Here is a 17,683-nt window from a genome sequence, read left to right on the forward strand (position 1 = left end):
TACAGAATCCTGTCCCCTCTTCTGTACGCCTCCTCCTCCTCCCGACGAAGCTGCCCGAGTCGTGATGTGAACCAGGGCTTGTTGTTATTGAATGTGCAGAAGGTTTTTGTTAGAATGCACATATCTTCACAAAAACTGATATATGAGGTCACGGTGGCAGACAGATCATGAAGATCTGTAGCTGCAGCCTCAAAGACACTCCAATCCATGCAGTCGAAACAGGCCTGAAGTTCCAGCTTTGACTCGTTGGTCCATCTCCTTAATGTCCTGACAACAGGCTTAACTAATCTTAGTTTCTGCCTGTTGATGCACCATCAATAACTCTAGGAGACTGGAAATGAACAATAGGCTTTTATTAACAGCGAAAAGGGAGCACGACCATGTTGAAGACAGGGAGGAGCAGTGCCCCAATTGCCTTTATACAGGGGTCTGTGGGAGGAACCACAGGAGCAGTCAGCAGAGGGGCATGTCCAGACAGGTATACATAGTTTACCACACCTGTATGTCGGGAGAAGGTGAACCAGGCAGTGGTCGGAGAGACCCAAGGCTGCCCATGTAACAGAGCGATATGCATCCTTTATTGTTGTGTAGCAGTGGTCCAGTATGTTAGTGTCTCTGGTGGGACACTTAATACGTTGTCTAAATTTTGGCAATTCGTGGCCAAGGTTTGCCCTGTTAAAATCACCAAGAGCAATGAGCAAGGAGTCAGGATGTTTATTCTCCACTTCAGTTACCTGGTCAGCCAGGTGTTGTAGCACTTCCCTGTCGCAGGCCTGAGGTAGAATGTAGACACCGACCAGAATAAATGAGGAGAACTCCCGCGGTGAGTAAAACGGTCTACAGTTTGTAAGAATTGGAGTATCAGTGGAGATAATCTTTGGAAGTTACTACCACAGAGTACTATGGTGGCAATGAATACGCCACGACAGAGTTTAATAACATATCGAAACGATGGGGTTGGGAACCCTGTTGGTGTGGACGGGGCTGGACCTTCGATGTCTTACCTACGTCTACCACCCAGCTGTCGACCTGAATCATTGAATTATTTTTCTTCCTCTTCCCCCTTCCTCCCTATCCCCCCCCCCCAAAAAAAGGATGTGTTCTCTTCTTCACAATGCACCACCAGGTTCAAGGACCAGAAGATATGCATGATACTTCTTGTGTGGAAGCAGCAATGATTTTGAAAGGAAAATCTTACAAAAGGTAGTGGATTCAGCCTAGTGTATCACGGGTAAAGCCCTCCCGTCCATTGAGCATATCTACATAAAATCCTGCCGCAGCATCCATCATCAGTGACCTCCACCACACAGGTGATGCTCCTTCTCGCTGCCGCCATCAAGCAGAAGGTACAAGAGCCTCAGGACTCGCACTACCAGGTTCAAAAACAGTTACTACTCCTCAACCATGTGGCTCTTGAACCAAAGGAGATAACTACACTTACTTGCTCATTTATTGAGATGTACCCACAACCAACGATCTCACTTTAAGTATTCTTTATCTCAAGTTCAGTTATTTAGATAGATAGATAGATACTTTATTCATCCCCATGGGGAAATTCAACTTTTTTCCAATGTCCCATACACTTGTTGTAGCAAAACTAATTACATACAATACTTAACTCAGTAAAAAATACGATATGCATCTAAATCACTATCTCAAAAAGCATTAATAATAGCTTTTAAAAAGTTCTTAAGTCCTGGCGGTTGAATTGTAAAGCCTAATGGCATTGGGGAGTATTGACCTCTTCATCCTGTCTGAGGAGCATTGCATCGATAGTAACCTGTCACTGAAACTGCTTCTCTGTCTCTGGATGGTGCTATGTAGAGGATGTTCAGAGTTTTCCATAATTGACCGTAGCCTACTCAGCGCCCTTCGCTCAGCTACCGATGTTAAACTCTCCAGTACTTTGCCCACGACAGAGCCCGCCTTCCTTACCAGCTTATTAAGACGTGAGGCGTCCCTCTTCTTAATGCTTCCTCCCCAACACGCCACCACAAAGAAGAGGGCGCTCTCCACAACTGACCTATAGAACATCTTCAGCATTTCACTACAGACATTGAATGACGCCAACCTTCTAAGGAAGTACAGTCGACTCTGTGCCTTCCTGCACAAGGCATCTGTGTTGGCAGTCCAGTCTAGCTTCTCGTCTAACTGTACTCCCAGATACTTGTAGGTCTTAACCTGCTCCACACATTCTCCGTTAATGATCACTGGCTCCATATGAGGCCTAGATCTCCTAAAGTTTATTGCTAGGGTATGTATGTATGTATGTATTTATTTATTTATATTTGCATTTGCATAGTTTGTTGTCTTCTGCACTCTGGTTGGTTTTCATTGATCCTGCTTTAGCTACTATTCTATAGATTTGTTGAGTATGTCCACAAGAAAATCAGTCACAGGTGTGTATATGGTGACATATATGCATTTTGATAATACAATTTACTTCGAACTTTTTGAACCTGTAGTTTACCATCCCGTCTCCTGTTGCTGAGCAGAGAGATTTTGCGGCCCAAGTTCACAGCTCCTTGGTAGTTACTACAGAGGTCAATAAGGTGGTTAAGGAGGCTTATGGAATGCTTGCTTTTATTAGTCGAGGCATTGTCTTCAAAAGTCGAGAGGTTGTGTTGCAACTCTGTAATACTCCGGGTAGTGCTCATTTGGAGTGTTGAGATTTTGAGGCTTTGGGAAGGTGCAGGATGCTGCCTGGTTTAGAGGGCATGTGCTATCACAAGATGCTGGATAAACCCGGGTCGTTTATTTTCTGGAGCGCCGGAGGCTGAGGGGAGGTTCTTTCCTCAAGTGTCCCCGCTGTGAACGGTCCGGCTGTAAACAGTCGGCGCTCCGGAACCAAGCAGCGCGTTCGGGGACCGGCAGGAAGGCGAGCGGGCGCGTACCGGAAATGGTGGTTCCAGAGCGATGGCGGACTCCGGTGGTTGGGAGAGTTTGCCGGTCCCGCTCCACCCGCGGATCCTGGAGTCGCTGCGGAGTTTGGGTTTCTCCAGCATGACTCCGGTGCAGGTAACGGGGGAGGAGGGGTGGTGCAGATGTTCCCAAGCACGATCCCGATACGGGTAACGGGGAGCTGGGGTTCCCCTATACAGGTAACCGGTACTGGTCTTGAGGGGTAAATTGACGGGAGGCGGACCAGCCCGGAATCCGCGGTCAATGAGCAATACAGCTCGGAAGCAGGTCCTTCGGCCCAACAGGTTCATCCTCCCTGATAGTCCCAGTTGCCCGCGTTTGTCTCTTAGCGCTTTTAAGACTTTCCTCTCCATGAGTCTGTTCAAATGTTTCTTAAATGTTGACCTGGAGTTCAATTCCCGTTACCGTCTGTAAGAAGTTTGTATGTTCTCCCCATGACCACGTGGGTTTCCTCCCACAGGGTTAGGGTTAGTAAATTGTCGTGCTGTGCTATTGCCGGGAGTGTGGTGACACTTGTGGGCTGCCCCAGGCAGAATACTTGTGATGTGTTGGTCTTGGGTGCAAACATGTGAGAAATAAAGCTAATGAAAGGTTCAAAGTAAACGTATTATCAAAGTACATATGCTGTATGTTTCCAAATACAATCCTGAGATTTGTTTTCTTGTGGGCGTACTCAATAAATCCACAATAGAATAATAACCATATCAGAATCAATGAAAGACCGCAGCAACTTGGGTGTTCAGTCAATGTGCAAAAGACAACAAGCTGTGCAAATACAAAAAAAAAGTGGTAAATATTGAGAGCATGAGATGATGAGTTCTTGAAAGTGGCTCCATAGGTTGAGGGAACATTTTATAATGGGGCGAGTGAGGTTATTCCCTTTGGTTCAAGAGCCTGATGGTTGAGGGGTAATGACTGTTCCTGAACATGGTGGTGTGAGTCCTGAGGCTCCTGTACCTTCTTCCTGATGACAGCAGCAGGAAGAGATCATGACGTGCGTGGTTGGGGGTCCCTGACGATGGTTGCTGCTTTCCGTGCTGTAACTCACTAAATATATACATAAATTTTCTAAAGATTAGATTTACTGTCAAATGTACTATCAAAACATACAGTGAAATGTGTCGTTTGCGTCAATGACAAACACAGTCCGAGGATGTGCTGGGGGCAGCCCGCAAGTATCATACTGCTTCCGGTGCCCTTGTAGCGTGTCGGCAAGTCACTTCCTCTAACCTGTACATCTTTGGAATGTGGGAGAAAACCAAAGCACACGGAGGAAACCTACATGGTCACGGAGAGAACATACAAACTCCTCCCGTTCAGCGTGCGGGAATTGAACCCAGGTCGCTGCCACTGTACTAGTGTTACACGAACCGCAATGTTTCCAGTATCTGTTGTGCAGGTGAAATTAGGTGAAAGGCTAGCCCACTGACATTTTAAGTAAAGAGAGCTGTGATCAGGGACAGTTCATTCTCTTTAGGATGAGGGATTCATCAAGTTACATATCATACAAGGAGGAGTGGGTAATGTCAGATATTCGTCCACTGACATTTAACCGTGTTGCTGAGCAGCGAGATCTTGGGATCCACGTTAATAGCTCCTTGAAAGTGGCTACACAGGTCAATAGGGTGGTTAAGAAGGCTTATGGAATGCTTGATTTTATTAGTCAAGGCATTGACTTCAAAAGTTGAGAGGTTATTTTGCAACTTTATAATCCAATTAGTACACACCTGGAGCATTGAGTCTAGGAAGGACGTTGACACTTTGGAGAGGGTGCAGAAGAGGTTTACTGGGATGCTACTCTCGTTTAGAGGGTATGTGCTATCACGAGATGCTGGATAAACTTGGGTTGTTTTCTCTGGACCGCCAGAGGCTGAGGGGAGATTTGGTAGAGGTTTATAAGATTATGAGAGGCACAGATAGAGTGGACAGAGAGTATCCGTTTCCCAGGGTTGAACTGTCTAATACTATAGGGCATGCATTGAAGGTGAGAGCAGGTAGGTTCAAAGCAGATGTGAGGGTAAGTTTTTACTCAGCGAGTCACGGGTGCCTGGAATGCGCTGCCTGGTACGGTAATAGAGGCAAGTACTTTAGAGGCTTTCAAGAAATGTTTGGATAGGCACATGGATGTGAGGAAGATGGAGGGATATGGACATGGTGTAGGTAGGAGGGATTAGTGTTTGGGTGTTTTTGATTTGCTTATTAGCTGGTTTGGTGCAATATTGCGGGCCGAATGGCCTGTTCCTCCCCTGTACTGTTCTATGTTTTAAGAAGAGAAGAGACCAGTACTTTCAGAAGTCTGACTCCATCTGTCTGTGTTCTCTTTCAGTCCGCAACAATCCCTCTGTTCGTAAGCAACAAGGACGTGGCGGTCGAAGCAGTAAGTTACCTCATGACCCAACGCTTTCTCTCAACTTTCTCGAGCGTTTGCTGCCGTTCGATAACCATGTGCATTAATTTAACACAGGTGACCGGCAGTGGGAAAACATTAGCATTTGTCATCCCGATTCTGGAAATCCTTTTGAAGCGGGAGGAGAGGTTAAAGAAACTGCAGGTGCGACCTTATTACTTGTTGTAACATTTCCTGAACGTAGAGTTTCAAGGTAATGTAGATACAAATTGAGTGTTATTTTGGGGGATTGTTAGAAAGGAAGAAAGAAAGAAAATTGGAATTAGCCAGCAGAGATTCTCAATACAGAAGGAGGTTGGGGGTTTGACATTGTCTGAGGATGATACCAGGTCACTTGCACTGAAATAGTGTTACACACTGGTACTGAGTGACCCTGTAGACTGACACTGGTACTGAGTGACCCTGTAGACTGACACTGATACTGAGTGACCCTGTAGACTGACACTGTGTGATACTGAGTGACCCTGTAGACTGACACTGGTACTGAGTGACCCTGTAGACTGACACTGTGTGGTACTGAGTGACCCTGTAGACTGACACTGATACTGAGTGACCCTGTAGACTGACACTGTGTGATACTGAGTGACCCTGTAGACGGACACTGATACTGAGTAACCCTGTAGACTGACACTGATACTGAGTGACCCTGTAGACTGACACTGTGTGATACTGAGTGACCCTGTAGACTGACACTGATACTGAGTGACCCTGTAGACTGACACTGTGTGATACTGAGTGACCCTGTAGACGGACACTGATACTGAGTGACCCTGTAGACTGACACTGTGTGATACTGAGTGACCCTGTAGACTGACACTGTGTGATACTGAGTGACACTGTAGACTGACACTGTGTGATACTGAGTGACCCTGTAGACTGACACTGATACTGAGTGACCCTGTAGACTGACACTGTGTGATACTGAGTGACACTGTAGACTGACACTGTGTGATACTGAGTGACCCTGTAGACTGACACTGGTACTGAGTGACCCTGTAGACTGACACTGTGTGATACTGAGTGACCCTGTAGACTGACACTGTGTGATACTGAGTGACACTGTAGACTGACACTGATACTGAGTGACCCTGTAGACTGACACTGGTACTGAGTGACCCTGTAGACTGACACTGTGTGATACTGAGTGACCCTGTAGACTGACACTGGTACTGAGTGACCCTGTAGACTGACACTGGTACTGAGTGACCCTGTAGACTGACACTGTGTGATACTGAGTGACCCTGTAGACTGACACTGTGTGATACTGAGTGACCCTGTAGACTGACACTGGTACTGAGTGACCCTGTAGACTGACACTGATACTGAGTGACCCTGTAGACTGACACTGTGTGATACTGAATGACCCTGTAGACTGACACTGATGCTGAGTGACCCTGTAGACTGACACTGTGTGATACTGAGTGACACTGTAGACTGACACTGGTACTGAGTGACCCTGTAGACTGACACTGTGTGATACTGAGTGACCCTGTAGACTGACACTGTGTGATACTGAGTGACACTGTAGACTGACACTGATACTGAGTGACCCTGTAGACTGACACTGGTACTGAGTGACCCTGTAGACTGACACTGTGTGATACTGAGTGACCCTGTAGACTGACACTGGTACTGAGTGACCCTGTAGACTGACACTGTGTGATACTGAGTGACCCTGTAGACTGACACTGGTACTGAGTGACCCTGTAGACTGACACTGATACTGAGTGACCCTGTAGACGGACACTGATACTGAGTGACCCTGTAGACTGACACTGTGTGATACTGAGTGACACTGTAGACTGACACTGGTACTGAGTGACCCTGTAGACTGACACTGTGTGATACTGAATGACCCTGTAGACTGACACTGATGCTGAGTGACCCTGTAGACTGACACTGTGTGATACTGAGTGACACTGTAGACTGACACTGGTACTGAGTGACCCTGTAGACTGACACTGTGTGATACTGAGTGACCCTGTAGACTGACACTGATACTGAGTGACCCTGTAGACTGACACTGTGTGATACTGAGTGACCCTGTAGACTGACACTGTGTGATACTGAGTGACACTGTAGACTGACACTGGTACTGAGTGACCCTGTAGACTGACACTGGTACTGAGTGACCCTGTAGACTGACACTGTGTGATACTGAGTGACCCTGTAGACTGACACTGTGTGATACTGAGTGACCCTGTAGACTGACACTGGTACTGAGTGACCCTGTAGACTGACACTGTGTGATACTGAGTGACCCTGTAGACTGACACTGATACTGAGTGACCCTGTAGACTGACACTGTGTGATACTGAGTGACCCTGTAGACGGACACTGTGTGATACTGAGTGACACTGTAGACTGACACTGGTACTGAGTGACCCTGTAGACTGACACTGTGTGATACTGAATGACCCTGTAGACTGACACTGATGCTGAGTGACCCTGTAGACTGACACTGTGTGATACTGAGTGACACTGTAGACTGACACTGGTACTGAGTGACCCTGTAGACTGACACTGTGTGATACTGAGTGACCCTGTAGACTGACACTGTGAGATACTGAGTGACACTGTAGACTGACACTGATACTGAGTGACCCTGTAGACTGACACTGGTACTGAGTGACCCTGTAGACTGACACTGTGTGATACTGAGTGACCCTGTAGACTGACACTGGTACTGAGTGACCCTGTAGACTGACACTGGTACTGAGTGACCCTGTAGACTGACACTGTGTGATACTGAGTGACCCTGTAGACTGACACTGGTACTGAGTGACCCTGTAGACTGACACTGATACTGAGTGACCCTGTAGACTGACACTGTGTGATACTGAGTGACCCTGTAGACGGACACTGATACTGAGTGACCCTGTAGACTGACACTGTGTGATACTGAGTGACACTGTAGACTGACACTGGTACTGAGTGACCCTGTAGACTGACACTGTGTGATACTGAATGACCCTGTAGACTGACACTGATGCTGAGTGACCCTGTAGACTGACACTGTGTGATACTGAGTGACACTGTAGACTGACACTGGTACTGAGTGACCCTGTAGACTGACACTGGTACTGAGTGACCCTGTAGACTGACACTGTGTGATACTGAGTGACCCTGTAGACTGACACTGTGTGATACTGAGTGACCCTGTAGACTGACACTGGTACTGAGTGACCCTGTAGACTGACACTGATACTGAGTGACCCTGTAGACTGACACTGTGTGATACTGAATGACCCTGTAGACTGACACTGATGCTGAGTGACCCTGTAGACTGACACTGTGTGATACTGAGTGACACTGTAGACTGACACTGGTACTGAGTGACCCTGTAGACTGACACTGTGTGATACTGAGTGACCCTGTAGACTGACACTGTGTGATACTGAGTGACACTGTAGACTGACACTGATACTGAGTGACCCTGTAGACTGACACTGGTACTGAGTGACCCTGTAGACTGACACTGTGTGATACTGAGTGACCCTGTAGACTGACACTGGTACTGAGTGACCCTGTAGACTGACACTGTGTGATACTGAGTGACCCTGTAGACTGACACTGGTACTGAGTGACCCTGTAGACTGACACTGATACTGAGTGACCCTGTAGACGGACACTGATACTGAGTGACCCTGTAGACTGACACTGTGTGATACTGAGTGACACTGTAGACTGACACTGGTACTGAGTGACCCTGTAGACTGACACTGTGTGATACTGAATGACCCTGTAGACTGACACTGATGCTGAGTGACCCTGTAGACTGACACTGTGTGATACTGAGTGACACTGTAGACTGACACTGGTACTGAGTGACCCTGTAGACTGACACTGTGTGATACTGAGTGACCCTGTAGACTGACACTGATACTGAGTGACCCTGTAGACTGACACTGTGTGATACTGAGTGACCCTGTAGACTGACACTGTGTGATACTGAGTGACACTGTAGACTGACACTGGTACTGAGTGACCCTGTAGACTGACACTGGTACTGAGTGACCCTGTAGACTGACACTGTGTGATACTGAGTGACCCTGTAGACTGACACTGTGTGATACTGAGTGACCCTGTAGACTGACACTGGTACTGAGTGACCCTGTAGACTGACACTGGTACTGAGTGACCCTGTAGACTGACACTGTGTGATACTGAGTGACCCTGTAGACTGACACTGATACTGAGTGACCCTGTAGACTGACACTGTGTGATACTGAGTGACCCTGTAGACGGACACTGTGTGATACTGAGTGACACTGTAGACTGACACTGGTACTGAGTGACCCTGTAGACTGACACTGTGTGATACTGAATGACCCTGTAGACTGACACTGATGCTGAGTGACCCTGTAGACTGACACTGTGTGATACTGAGTGACACTGTAGACTGACACTGGTACTGAGTGACCCTGTAGACTGACACTGTGTGATACTGAGTGACCCTGTAGACTGACACTGTGAGATACTGAGTGACACTGTAGACTGACACTGATACTGAGTGACCCTGTAGACTGACACTGGTACTGAGTGACCCTGTAGACTGACACTGTGTGATACTGAGTGACCCTGTAGACTGACACTGGTACTGAGTGACCCTGTAGACTGACACTGGTACTGAGTGACCCTGTAGACTGACACTGTGTGATACTGAGTGACCCTGTAGACTGACACTGGTACTGAGTGACCCTGTAGACTGACACTGATACTGAGTGACCCTGTAGACTGACACTGTGTGATACTGAGTGACCCTGTAGACGGACACTGATACTGAGTGACCCTGTAGACTGACACTGTGTGATACTGAGTGACACTGTAGACTGACACTGGTACTGAGTGACCCTGTAGACTGACACTGTGTGATACTGAATGACCCTGTAGACTGACACTGATGCTGAGTGACCCTGTAGACTGACACTGTGTGATACTGAGTGACACTGTAGACTGACACTGGTACTGAGTGACCCTGTAGACTGACACTGTGTGATACTGAGTGACCCTGTAGACTGACACTGTGTGATACTGAGTGACCCTGTAGACTGACCCTGATACTGAGTGACCCTGTAGACTGACACTGTGTGATACTGAGTGACACTGTAGACTGACACTGGTACTGAGTGACCCTGTAGACTGACACTGTGTGATACTGAGTGACCCTGTAGACTGACACTGATACTGAGTGACCCTGTAGACTGACACTGTGTGATACTGAGTGACACTGTAGACTGACACTGGTACTGAGTGACACTGTAGACTGACACTGGTACTGAGTGACCCTGTAGACTGACACTGTGATACTGAGTGACCCTGTAGACTGACACTGGTACTGAGTGACCCTGTAGACTGACACTGTGTGATACTGAGTGACCCTGTAGACTGACACTGATACTGAGTGACCCTGTAGACTGACACTGTGTGATACTGAGTGACCCTGTAGACTGACACTGTGTGATACTGAGTGACACTGTAGACTGACACTGATACTGAGTGACCCTGTAGACTGACACTGGTACTGAGTGACCCTGTAGACTGACACTGTGTGATACTGAGTGACCCTGTAGACTGACACTGGTACTGAGTGACCCTGTAGACTGACACTGATACTGAGTGACCCTGTAGACTGACACTGGTACTGAGTGACCCTGTAGACTGACACTGTGTGATACTGAGTGACCCTGTAGACGGACACTGATACTGAGTGACCCTGTAGACGGACACTGATACTGAGTGACCCTGTAGACTGACACTGGTACTGAGTGACCCTGTAGACTGACACTGTGTGGTACTGAGTGACCCTTTAGACTGACACTGATACTGAGTGACCCTGTAGACTGACACTGTGTGATACTGAGTGACCCTGTAGACTGACACTGATACTGAGTGACCCTGTAGACTGACACTGTGTGATACTGAGTGACCCTGTAGACTGACACTGTGTGATACTGAGTGACACTGTAGACTGACACTGGTACTGAGTGACCCTGTAGACTGACACTGTGTGATACTGAGTGACCCTGTAGACGGACACTGATACTGAGTGACCCTGTAGACTGACACTGTGTGATACTGAGTGACACTGTAGACTGACACTGGTACTGAGTGACCCTGTAGACTGACACTGTGTGATACTGAGTGACCCTGTAGACTGACACTGGTACTGAGTGACCCTGTAGACTGACACTGTGTGATACTGAGTGACCCTGTAGACTGACACTGATACTGAGTGACCCTGTAGACTGACACTGATACTGAGTGACCCTGTAGACTGACACTGTGTGATACTGAGTGACCCTGTAGACTGACACTGTGTGATACTGAGTGACACTGTAGACTGACACTGGTACTGAGTGACCCTGTAGACTGACACTGGTACTGAGTGACCCTGTAGACTGACACTGTGTGATACTGAGTGACCCTGTAGACTGACACTGGTACTGAGTGACCCTGTAGACTGACACTGATACTGAGTGACCCTGTAGACTGACACTGTGTGATACTGAGTGACCCTGTAGACTGACACTGATACTGAGTGACCCTGTAGACTGACACTGTGTGATACTGAGTGATCCTGTAGACTGACACTGTGTGATACTGAGTTACCCTGTAGACTGACACTGTGTGGCACTGAGTGACTCCACTTTTCATGCTTTCTCCCTATAACTTATAACAACCTTACTAATCGGGAAGCTATCAACCTCTGCTTTAAATACACTCAATGACTTACCCTGCAGATCTGTCTGTGGGAATAAGTTCCACAGACTCACCACCCTCTATCTAAAGAAATTCCTCCTAATCTCTGTTCTGAAGGCACATTCTTGTATTTTGAGGCTGTGTCCTCTGATCCTCGACTCTCCCACTATTGGAAACATCAACTCAACATTAATTCTGTGTTGGCCTTTTGATTCCTGGTAGATTTCATTGAGATCCTCTCTCCCATTCTTCTCTCCTGAAGAATGAGGTCTGTTGCAAGTGAATCATTTTCTGAAGTCCCGAAGCACTGGGGGTCTGAAGTGTCGTTGAGGATCCTTGCCACTCACCCCACAATCTACCTTCAGGAAGAAGGTACAGGAGCAGCAGGAATAGGACTGCCAGACCGGGTAACAGGCCAATGAATACCCTACCACCATCGAGGTCTGATCACTCAGACAACGAGCTGGTTATTGTTTACCTGTGCTGTACACCATCTGCATTTTAAATTATATTTTATTAAGTTATTTTAGGAATATTTTGTTTTACAGTACTGTGCAGTCGTCTTAGGTACGTACAGTATATATAGCTGGGATGTCTAAGACTTTTGCACAGTACTGTATTTGTCAAAGTGGAGCGGAGAGTGAGTGTAAATCTGGTGGGAATAAAGGGTGTTGGCAATGGTGAGGGTGAAGCATCACGGGTGCAGTGAGGGACAGGTGGCAGAGAAGGAGTGCCAGGGGCCAGTGGGGTTGCGGGGTTGCTAGTGTGAGTGTAGGCACACCCAGCCCTGAGACACCAGGCAAGGTCATTTGATTCCAAACAATTGGTTTATTGATCATTACAGAATGTCTCTCTGGTGCTTCCCACTCCCTCCCCTCTCCCTTCCCCTTTTCCCAACCATGATTCCCCTCTCCCTGCCCCTTCCCACTCTCAGTCCACATATCAGAATCAGATTTATCATCACTCACGTGTCACAAAATTTGTTTCTTTTTGCGGTAGTGTTACAGTGCAATGTACAGTACTGGGCAAAAGTCTTGGGCGCCCTAGCTGTATATATGTGCCTGAGACTTTTGCACAGGACTGTAGATGCTGTGTGTGATATGTTTTGTGGGTGCACTGTTATCTAGAGGAATGTTGTTTTGTTTGATGTATAAATGCACAGGCAGATGAACATAAACTTGAAGTAAAGTGCTGAAATGCCCTGGAGAAATGTAGATCCTCTGCCGACTGGCATTTCGAAGAGTAACTCTGGGTTCTTTCCCTCCCATATCCAGGTCGGGGCCCTGATCGTCACTCCCACCCGGGAGCTGGCTATCCAAATCGATGAGGTGCTCAGGCACTTCACCGTGCACTTCCCACAGTTCAGGTGAGATTGCAAATCTCTCGGCTCCAGTGAATGAGTGGTGGGGTGGTGTGGGTTGTGCTACAAGCAGCAGGCTTCCGGGGTCTGCACTGGGCTACCCTGGCTCTCTGAGTGTGAGCAGATTCATTGAAACGTGAAATGATATTGGATTCTGCTTTTAGCCAGATTCTCTTCATCGGTGGGAAGAATCCAATAGAAGACGTTGAGAGGTTCAAGGAGCAGGGGTAAGTGTGGACTTCCTGCCCACCTACCATGTCCGCTGGTCCGTTTCCCTGTCCATCTCTGTCCCTGAGCTCTCTGGCAGTGGGAGGTGAATGTTCCAGTTCAAACTTAATCATCATTCAACCATACAGACGAATACCTCTAAATGAAACGGTGTTTGTCCGGGGCCAAGGTGCAAATCACAGTACCAACAGGCAGATGTATCACACAGCACATATAATTATGATAGCAGAAAAACATGCAGTTACAATAAATATATATAAAAAAAAACAGTATAACCCAAGTCTGAGTGTCATGGTGCATAGATCGATGGTGCACAGATGTTGGCCTGGAGCCATGTTTCTGCTAGAACAAGCATGTAGCAGTATCTCATCTCGCACAAAAATCAATCCAGCTTGTCTTCCCCTGAGCGAACACTGGAGGGCAGCACTGACAGGAGAGGCCAGCCCTCAACCCAGCGGCACACAGCCAGCTCCGGCGACTCGTTCCTGGTGCCTGCAACAGGCGCCCACGGGCAAGAGGACCTCTCTGCAGTTCCATCGGGCTGCAGCACTCACTCAGGGCTCAGACTGGGTTTATCATCGCTCGTTGTGTTCTGTGTCATTCTGCTGAGCATTGTGGGCATGTTATGTTGGCGCCAGAACGTGTAGCGATGTTTGGCTGCCCCCATGTGCATTTCCTCAAGTGCGTTGTTTGTTAACGCATATGACGCATTTTTCTGTTTGTTTCCATGTACATGTGACAAAGAATCCTGAACCCCTTCGTTACCTTCTGCATTGGGTTACAATTCCCGATCGCCAGTACTGCCTGTGGAGAGCTTTTTCCCCTGTGAAGCGGCTCACAACGTTGGCAGTCTGCTACTCTCCTGGCACCACATGCCTGCCAGCAGAAACCCTTGGAATATTCAACACCGGTGTCTTTTCCAAAGCAAGACACCCTTTTGTTACAGTGCTGAAGGACAGCTCCAACTAACCAGAAGGTTAAGTGACAAAGCAGAACCACGCTGCACTGTGCTTTAAGTGGCAGGAATGCACCATTAACAACAGGCTAATAGCAGTGACATTTGTCTGCAAAATGCTGGAGGAACTCAGCAGGTCAGGCAGCATCTATGAAAGAACAAACAGTTGATATTGTGGGCCGATACCTTTCTTCAGGTCTGGAAAGGAAGGGGGAAGTTGCCAGAATAAAAAGATGGGGGAGGGGGAAGGAGGCTAGCTGGAAGGTGATGGGTGAAGCCAGGTGGGTGAGAAAGGTAAAGGGCTGGGAAGGAAGGAATTGGATAGGTGAGAGTGGACCAGGGGAGGAGGGGACTCGGGGAGGTGATAGGCAGGTGAGGAGGGGTAAGAGGCCAGAGTGGGGACTGGAAAAAGAGGGCGGGGGGACTTTTTTTTACTGGAAGGAGAAATCAATATTCATGTCATCAGGTTAGACGGAATATAAGGTTTTGCTCCTCCACCCTGAGGAGACTCAGCTTGGCACAAGAAGGACCAACATGTCGGAAGGGGAATCAGAATTAAAATGTTCGGCCACCGGGACGTCCCACTTGTGGCAGATGGTGCAGAAGTGCTGGAGGAAACAGTCCCCCGGTTTACCAGTGTAGAGGAGAAAAGGCAACCTCTTCAGAGATTGTCGGTCTGCCGACAGAGGCCACGTAACCAGGACTTGTGATGTGCACCAGCTGCTCATATGGTCATCCACCATCTATTCCCGTGGCTTCACGTAATCCTAATTTTGGGGGGGGGGGGAGCTGGTTGTGGCTAAACAGGTGCTACAGCTTGCTCAACGGTGACCTACAGGCCAGTGGAGGGGAAGAGTGCCTTACACCTCCTTTGGAAAGGACGCATCTCCACCCCACCTCCTGTAACCCCTGGTTTAACCTTGGCCTAATCACGGGACAATTTACAATGACCAGTTAACCTATTACTGGTCTTTGGACTGTGAGAGGAAACCCATGCTTTCCATGGGGAGGATGTACAGACTCCTAGATGACGTCAGAATTGAACTCTGAACTCTGACAGCCCCAGCTGTAGTAGTGTCATGCTATGTTAATTGCATATAGATTTTATTTCCTGAAGACTGGTTCTCAATCTAGTTAATCCATAATTATGCTGTCAATAGTGTCCTAACCCCTGAGCGACAGCCTGTGAAGGAGTTTGGAAGAGCGGTTACTGTGGTGATGTAAGAAATATGGCAGCCTCTTTGCACGCATTAAGCTCCTACGAGGAGCAGCGTGATAGCAAGCAGAGTCCGCTCCTGCTGTTCCGATGTTGCATCCGCTTGAGAGAGCTCAGGTCTGGCGTGCAGTGCCCCTGCCAGTGTGTTCCCCCATGAGGCTTGACCTATGATCGTCATTCAGGGACAGGGACGGAGGGTGATGGGTGGGTACTTCCCTAACCGAAAGAATAACTGGGAGGTGCGATTAACCACTGCGTTCTGCCCACAGAGGGAGCATTGTGGTGGGCACCCCTGGCCGATTAGAGGACATGTTCAGGCGGCGGGCAGACGGACTGGACCTTGCCAGCTGCATGAAGAGCCTGGACGTGTTGGTGCTGGATGAGGCCGACCGCCTCCTGGACTTGGGGTTTGAAGCGAGGTGAGGTTCTTGCTCACGAGAGTGGTGAGCTCAGGGAATGGGTGAATGGGGCTTTAACTATGTTCAGTGAAGCTGTAAGCTGAGGGCCCGATCGCCAGTGGGGTGGAGCCCTCATGGGCCGGACACTGTGCTGTCACCAACTCCCGACTCTGTACGTTGTGCCTCTGCAGCCTGAACACCATCCTGGGCTTCCTGCCGAAACAGCGGAGAACGGGGCTCTTCTCGGCCACCCAGACGGACGAGGTGGAGACCCTGGTGCGGGCGGGGCTGCGTAACCCCGTCCGTATCACGGTGAAGGAGAAGGGAATGGCGGCGGACAGCACCCAAAAGACACCCATCCGGCTGCACAACTATTACACGGTGAGATACCACAGAATTAGAGTCAGATTCAACATCACTGGCATAGGTTGTGAAACTTGTTGTTCTATGGTAGTACTACTTTGCAATACATCATCATAAAAATATGTAAATTATAATGAGAAATATAAATAAAAAATTAAATTTAGAAGTAATGTGAAAAGAGAGCGATAAAAATAGTGAGGTAGTGTTCGATCCGTTGTCCATTCAGAAATCTGATGGTGGAGGGGTTGAGTGGGCGGAGAGGGATGAAGCAGAGATGTGGGGGATGAAACAGGTGTGGTCGAGCACCTCTGCTCCATCCACAAAAGGTGGAATTTCCCAGTGGCCAACTATTTTAATTCCTATCCCCATTCCCGTTCCGCCGTGTCGCACCATGGCTTCCTCTTCCGCCGTGATGAGGCGGCTCTCAGGTTAGAGGAGCGACACCTTATATTCTGTCTGGGTAGCCTCCAAAGTGATGGCGTGAACATCGATTTCTCCAACTTGCGGAAATTCTTTTCCTCTTCTTCAATTCCCCACTCTGCCCCCCCCCCCCACCTCTTCCTCACCTGCCTATCTACCTCGCCGGTGCCCCTCCTCCTTCCCTTTCTCGCAGGGTCCACTCTCCTCTCCTGTCAGGTTCTTCCTTCTCCAGCCCTTTACCTTTCCCAACTATCACCTCCCAGCTTCTTACTTCATTTCCCCTCCACCCACCTTCCTACGCTGGCATCTTCCACCTTCCTTTCCAGTCTTAATGGAGTCTCGGCTCGAAATGTCGGCTGTTTATTAATTTCCATAGACACTGCCTTATCTGCTGAGTTCCTCCAGCACTCTGTGCGTGTTGCTCTGGATTTCCAGCATCTTTAGGGTCTCTTGTGTTAATGGTTGAGAGTCTGTCAGCTCTGGTAGAGCAGAGACTTTGGGGAAGGGTCAGGAAGATGAGAGATGGAGAAGTAGGGACAATGGACTGGAGTCTGTACAGTAGTGGTCACCAACCTTTTTAAGCCCAAGATCCCCTACCTCGGCCTTAGTAAAAGGCAAGATCGACCCCAGAGCAATTAGTTACACGCATGCACACCGGGGCAGAAAAGACCGGAAGTAACCCACAACCCGGAAGTAGAAATAATGTATAAAC

The 17,683-nt window shown here is 48.3% G+C and overlaps 1 protein-coding gene across 1 annotated transcript in view; it reads left to right on the forward strand.

Moving 5' to 3' along the window:
- Window positions 1-2,873: 2,873 nt before the first annotated feature.
- The window catches only part of ddx55 (DEAD (Asp-Glu-Ala-Asp) box polypeptide 55), a 29,605-nt gene continuing 14,795 nt past the window's right edge, over window positions 2,874-17,683 (forward strand). Inside the window, exons 1-7 of the mRNA XM_073052010.1 lie at window positions 2,874-3,018; window positions 5,249-5,299; window positions 5,387-5,473; window positions 13,306-13,397; window positions 13,556-13,618; window positions 16,060-16,209; window positions 16,380-16,569. Of these exons, the coding sequence (XP_072908111.1) occupies window positions 2,917-3,018; window positions 5,249-5,299; window positions 5,387-5,473; window positions 13,306-13,397; window positions 13,556-13,618; window positions 16,060-16,209; window positions 16,380-16,569 (735 nt within the window). The 5' untranslated portion in view covers window positions 2,874-2,916. The remainder of the gene's footprint in view (window positions 3,019-5,248; window positions 5,300-5,386; window positions 5,474-13,305; window positions 13,398-13,555; window positions 13,619-16,059; window positions 16,210-16,379; window positions 16,570-17,683) is intronic.

Source organism: Hemitrygon akajei, chromosome 7 (assembly GCF_048418815.1).
Source record: "Hemitrygon akajei chromosome 7, sHemAka1.3, whole genome shotgun sequence".
Taxonomy (NCBI): Eukaryota; Metazoa; Chordata; class Chondrichthyes; order Myliobatiformes; family Dasyatidae; genus Hemitrygon; species Hemitrygon akajei.